The sequence below is a fragment of the Nymphaea colorata genome, chromosome 6 (genome assembly GCF_008831285.2).
Source record: "Nymphaea colorata isolate Beijing-Zhang1983 chromosome 6, ASM883128v2, whole genome shotgun sequence".
In the NCBI taxonomy this organism is placed as follows: domain Eukaryota; kingdom Viridiplantae; phylum Streptophyta; class Magnoliopsida; order Nymphaeales; family Nymphaeaceae; genus Nymphaea; species Nymphaea colorata.
In genome coordinates this window covers 7,667,786-7,673,785 of record NC_045143.1, presented here as the reverse complement: position 1 = coordinate 7,673,785, position 6,000 = coordinate 7,667,786, and the positions used below count along the sequence as shown (strand labels likewise).

At 38.2% G+C, this 6,000-nt stretch overlaps 1 protein-coding gene across 5 annotated transcripts in view; it reads right to left on the bottom strand.

Annotated features, from left to right (window-relative positions):
• Positions 1–918: 918 nt before the first annotated feature.
• Positions 919–6,000, bottom strand: part of LOC116255673 (general transcription and DNA repair factor IIH subunit TFB1-1-like) — a 30,529-nt gene continuing 25,447 nt past the window's right edge. For 3 of the 5 annotated variants that reach the window (XM_031631579.2, XM_031631578.2, XM_031631574.2), the window contains exons 20-21: positions 2,196–2,264; positions 1,339–1,605 (exon numbers count right to left, since the gene is read on the bottom strand). In XM_031631579.2, coding sequence (XP_031487439.1) covers positions 1,522–1,605; positions 2,196–2,264 — 153 coding nt within the window. In that variant the 3' untranslated portion in view covers positions 1,339–1,521. The other 2 variants (XM_031631577.2, XM_031631575.2) reach the window with 2 other exon arrangements.

Below are 6,000 nucleotides of genomic sequence, written 5' to 3'. Positions count from 1 at the left end.
AGCTGCGTCAATGTCAGTAATAAAACGAAACACCCTTCAACTTAAATGTCGTGTCCTACCGCCTTAAGACACAAAAATATAGCACCCACAAGAATCGAACTAAAACCTACTTTTTACAAACCTCTAGCCAACCAACTACGCTGTGTCCCTTAAAACAAAAATTTCTGGTCCATTAAAATCATGAAAATGGGCACAACCCTGCATCGACTCTAGAAGGGTCCGATAAAATCATGAAAATGGGCACGACCCTGCATCGACTCCAAAAGGGTCCAATCCTTATGCCGCCTCAAGAGTCAGCCAAAGAAGCTCCCACTACTCAGACGACACATAGTTACTCACCCTGTCAAGCTTTCTTTTTGCTTTCCTTCAAGCAGGGGAAACTACTGAATATTTTTTAATATAATATTAAACTTTCTTGATAAAAAAGTATAAATTTACTTAGCGTTGTACTAGTTGTTTCTCACTACCAAACCCTTATAGGAAAGGTGGCGCCCTTACAATTGTTTCAAACTTGCACCAAAGATCCCACATTTGAGAGAAATTCAACCCTAGACCTTTAGTATTAAGCCAACTCAAATCAACAAATTTTTTTTTTGCAGCAGCACCGAATAACTTAAACCGTCCTGATCTTTGCCCTAAAGAGAGTAGTATAGCTGGTCAAGACGTCATTGACTTGATTCGTGAAGGTACTACTCCTTATACTATAACCGGATCATAATACTCTAACTGCAAGCGTACCATACACCACTTAGGTTCCAATGCAACCTAAAACCCCAAAAACAATAAAACCCCAAAAACAAGGAAAATGAAAAGCAACTTTTTTTTATGAGCAGTAGGTTGTTAACGTCCCACTCACAAGGTAACAGTCACGAACTCCTAAATCAGTCCGAATTTATGGCAAGCCAAAGCTACAAGCAAGACACAAAGGTGTTTCTCCACAAAGCGTTTCTCTTATTCACTAATCCAAACATTTTTTGATGCTCAACTGTGGTTTCCTTTTCCCACCAGTGCTCTTCCCTCTTTAGATGAGGCATGGTAACTATGAATATAACTATGAGATGCCTCATCATAAAACCGTGATTCTGTTTCCTTGTAATAGACATGAATAGGACGCTCTATCGTCTAGAAGCCTCTTCCTGCCAGCTTCTATCCATAATTTGCGTAATCAACGTTAGCTTGGACGTACAAAGCCTGTGGAAAATAACACTCATAGCCGCCTTAAAGTAAGAACGGGCTCCATCGATGATTGACAACTCGATGTCAATGTTGTCAAAAAATCGGCAGCAATTGTCAATCTACTGGGCCATGCAAGCATGCCATGTTTATATTACTTCATCGGAAACATGTAAATGAAATTTACTTTATCTGAAAAGAATCGTTGAGGCAACACCTGCGGCGAGCATAGGAACAAAATGTTCGCATTTAGGTGCAGATATCAAAACTCGTTTCTCTCAGTACATGAATAATAATGGTGAAATGAAAAGCATCTTCAAGCAGAAACAGAAAGCAGGCAAACCTCCATTAAAGAAACCCATTTGACCTCTCATTCTTTTTCATGGTTTTCTGCAACTCAGCTTCGTAGTGTGCAAAAGCAGCATCCAAAGACTGTTCACGACACCCAATAATTCAGATTTCTGGAGAAACTTTACTCAAATGTCATTGACAAACTCGTCAAGCCAAGAGCAGGAACAGAGAAATAAGGTGTCATGACTTCCTAGGGTGTTCAATTTTCTTTTTAAAACTACGCAGGTGTGATCTAAAGGGACAACTTATGTAGAACCAACCTTGAACAGGCCTTTTTAACAAATCGGCTTTCTTAAAAACCAAGTAAACATTTTTCCTTTTTTCAGTATCTCTAAATTAAACATCTTTCTTCATAAAACACGACCTAGTAGTCACCACTCATTAAAACGAGAGTGCAGAGAACACCTGTATCAAAACAATTGATGAGAAGTGCACTAGACCGGCAAGACCAAAATTGTGCTACCCAAGCCCATGAAAGGCAAGTGAAATACTGAATAAATAAACAAAATTCCCATGTTTGCATGGTAGTATTCTCTACTGACATGGAAAATCATGTATTTTTTAGCCAAAAGGACAAACAGAAAAGCAAAAAGGTACCCATTAAAAAAACCATATCAGGTGAAAAATATCATTCCCCCAATGTGCAAGACAAACGCAAGTTTTTTATGTACCTGAAGCATTGGTTGCACTAAAAGAGAAACCTGATGCCGGAACTCTGACTGCACCGTTTCTTTAGCCTCCTGTAAATAATAAAAAAATAAAATTATAAATACAACTCAACATAAAAAAAACATAAATAAACATATAAATACAAGCCAATGGACAGAACAGCTCCCCAACATAGATATGATAGATGACTTCAAAGTTCATACACAGAAAAGGAAGATGAACAACTTGGCTTGAATGTACAGCACAGGTTGGTTTGACTTCATCTTCTTTATCTCTACATTCCCTTTAGTTGCCCTGTTCTTCACAGTGAATCCCACTTGAATTATAATCTTTTTGGAACTCTCTCTCTCTCTCCCTGCTTCACACACACACACACACACATCTTATTCTTCTTCCCTGTCCACTTTGCTGCCGCTGATGACCCATGTGGGCACCATGTTGAAGGCCTCTCCTAGCCTCCTTTTTATTATCCATTTTCCAATCCGCAACTTCATGACCGAGAGGTATATATCTCGCAACCTGGTACTGACACAGATCTGGACCCTGGGGACAAGGAGAAGGAAGGGGCTTCATCTTTAGCTCGAGCAATGAGATAAGCCTCTCGCACACCCGAAAATCTGCTACTCACAATTAGAGAACTGAAAACAAGAGTCCTAGAATTCAACTCCTTGGCTGTTTCATCAAGTACCTCTTCATACTTCGAGTGGATTTTGTGTCTATGTTGTTAAGAAGTGTTAGGCAGAGGTAAGTGATGTAGAGACTGAAGTCTAGATGCGCATAGGCTGGACTAACTTTAAGCATACAAGGGGGGAATATATATGTGTGTATATATATATATATATATATATATATATAGAGAGAGAGAGAGAGAGAGAGAGAGAGATAATAAAATGCAACACTAAGTGTCAAATATAGTCACAGATATAGACACATATGTAGTTTTATATATATGTAGACTATGTTGTCAAAAGCATTAAGGCACAACCTAGATAGTCAATTAGCCTAGAGCCTAGTGGGACTAAAGACAGGCAATGGGCTCTACGTCCAGGCTGGGCCAGGCTTGGGTCAAAGTTGTGACCCTCAGGCTCACCAAAACCCGGGCCTAGCATAACCAATCTACTTAATGGGCCAGGGTGGGTCAAATCACGAGCCCAGTAGGAGTAACTTAAAAATTATTAAGATTATCAATCATCATATCGTAAAATATATAGTGGTCTGGATATATGCTGAACATGTTGCATTTTCTTAAAACTATTACAATTAAATGGATAACTAGAAAATAAATTATAGCAAGGAAGAAAATGCAAAGTCGTTAAACAAAAAAGTTCAAAGTTAGACCTGGACCTAATCCATTTAACTTGAATCAGACAGGTACTAGTCAATTTGGCTGGCCAGTGCCACATATAATCTTGAGCCTGGCCAGGCTAAGAGGGAGGCTGTGCAGCACCCGCTTAAGCGCCAGACTGATGCCAGTATTGACCTCATGGCTCACCCCAGCATCGGTACGTAAAATTTCAAGACAAACTCATTCAAAGATCCATGATCCAACCTGGAGTAATTGGTTGGATCCATTCTTTGATTTTGGCCAGAATTTCCCAATTAATTCCAAATAAAATAAACCCATAAAATTTTTAGACTTAGTGTAATGGTAATACCATCTTAAATAGAAGCTTTTAGTTTACATTTCAAAAGCAATAGAATTCATTAACCTTTATGATTATTCCAGAATGAAAGAATATAGGGGAGGGAACTTGAGACATCCTTCCCATTGTTGCATCTCTCTATCTCTTCCTTCATGGGAGAAGATTGGGGAAGGATGTTGAAACGTCCTCTGCATTGTCACAGAGTCTCTCTCTCTCTCTCTCTCTCTGGGTTTACAACTCTGGACAAATGTTGCACAGTTCGAGATTAGAAAACACTGGGTGAGGGAGGGGGCTGCTGCTGCAAGATCAGTTACCAACTGGGCTGGGCTGGATCAGGTAATGAATACATTCTTAAAAAGTCGGGTTCAACCGAGTCCAACTAGGATCAACTACACCTTAGGTTGGGATTGATCCGACCTTATCAAGTTCAGGCCACGTTTGGACACTGCTTGGGTCTAGGCACTTTAAGTGGTGCCCTCAAAAAAGGGAAACTAATAAAATTGAAAACCAATTGTAAAGATCAACAATCAAACTGAAGCATTTAATGACAAAACATACAATATCAACTTATAATGATAAAACAATTAAAATGCACAATAACACAAATACATTAAAAATTCCATTACATAATAATAAACATAATTAAGAGTTTGAAATGTCATATTTAATGAAGTTAAACAATTACACAATTTATATAGCATAAAAAATAAAAGAGGCTTACAAGTACATATTAATGTTTTTTCATTACCATTTCCTAAATGCCAACAGCTAAATCTCTAATTTCTAAAATTAGAATCATAAAACAAAACTTAAATCATTAATCTAATTAAATTCACATAAATCCTCATTATCATCACAATGTTCATACTAACATTAAACTGTCTACTATCATATTTCCAATAAACAAGAAAAAGTATAAAAAGACAATAGGTATTATACACGTGCAACACACACTCTCTCCCTTTTAATACAAAGTCGCATGCAAAAATAAAGGTAAAAATAGCTGCACAAAAACATAAGAAGAAAATTAAAAAAATGTTCCAGAAGAAGAAAAAAGAGGAATAAGGGACAAAAAAAAACTAAAAATTTAGAATGTCAAATAGAAAGGTCTAGGATATTGACAACTAATTGCTAGAAAATATTCTAGACATTTCAAATGGCAAGTCACCTAGGAACTGGGCGCCTAGGCAGGGCTTCGATAACATTAAATTTGCATCGACGTCATCCATTTTCACACCCTTGTCCATCCAGACTTCACAAGGAGCGGTCAGAATATGTTGCTTCACCATAAAACTAGCTGTCTTGCAAGGAAACAGAAATTCCCACTATTTTTCACTATCAATAGACCATCCATGAGGCTATGTCACCCACTATCTTGAAGGACTCTAGGTGCAATACTACCATAGCCTTTGCTTAGGTGACGAACTCAATCTCAAGGATGATGTTATAGTTATAAAGAGTACACATCATCAAACTAGAAACCTTTTTCAGGAACGATCTGTACTTGAGAATCAATGATGGACATTAATGGCAGCGAACATCTTAATGACCTCTACTTGGCAAGGTTTTGGACTCAGTTTCGATCCACATTTCTCAACCAACAAAGCAGCAGTGGCGTTTGTGGACTCTATGAGTCTGTAACCATCATGTACACATGGATGCAAACAAGTATGCACACTAAGCATGGACTATCTTCTGAAAAGTATTTCAAAGCCGCAAGGCATTCCTGCAAGCTAACTTAACAACTGCCGCCATCACTAGCTCGGTCATATCCAGCATGATGGAGAAAGTTCATCACCTGATTGTCGTCGATAAGGGCAATCTTTTGCAGAATGTGGCCCTTTGCTCTTACCCATGGAACCAAGTAACTCATGGACTGAAGAATTTAGCTTCATCAAACAGATCTAACTTCTAACAGAAAGGCTTGATATATTTGTGCACAATTCCAGTTTGCAAAAGGCACCACTATGATTTATGAGCGATCCATGTAATACTGAAAAATATAAAATAAGCCTCAAAGTTTATCCATATGCCCCAGACAACAATGGTCTATTGATGAGTGTTGGTACTGTCTTCCAACTTAGCATGTCACCAAAGTTTGGAGTCTTCATTCAACAAAATACTTGCAATACTTGTACTCACCCCTGGTGTCTGCAACCAAAAA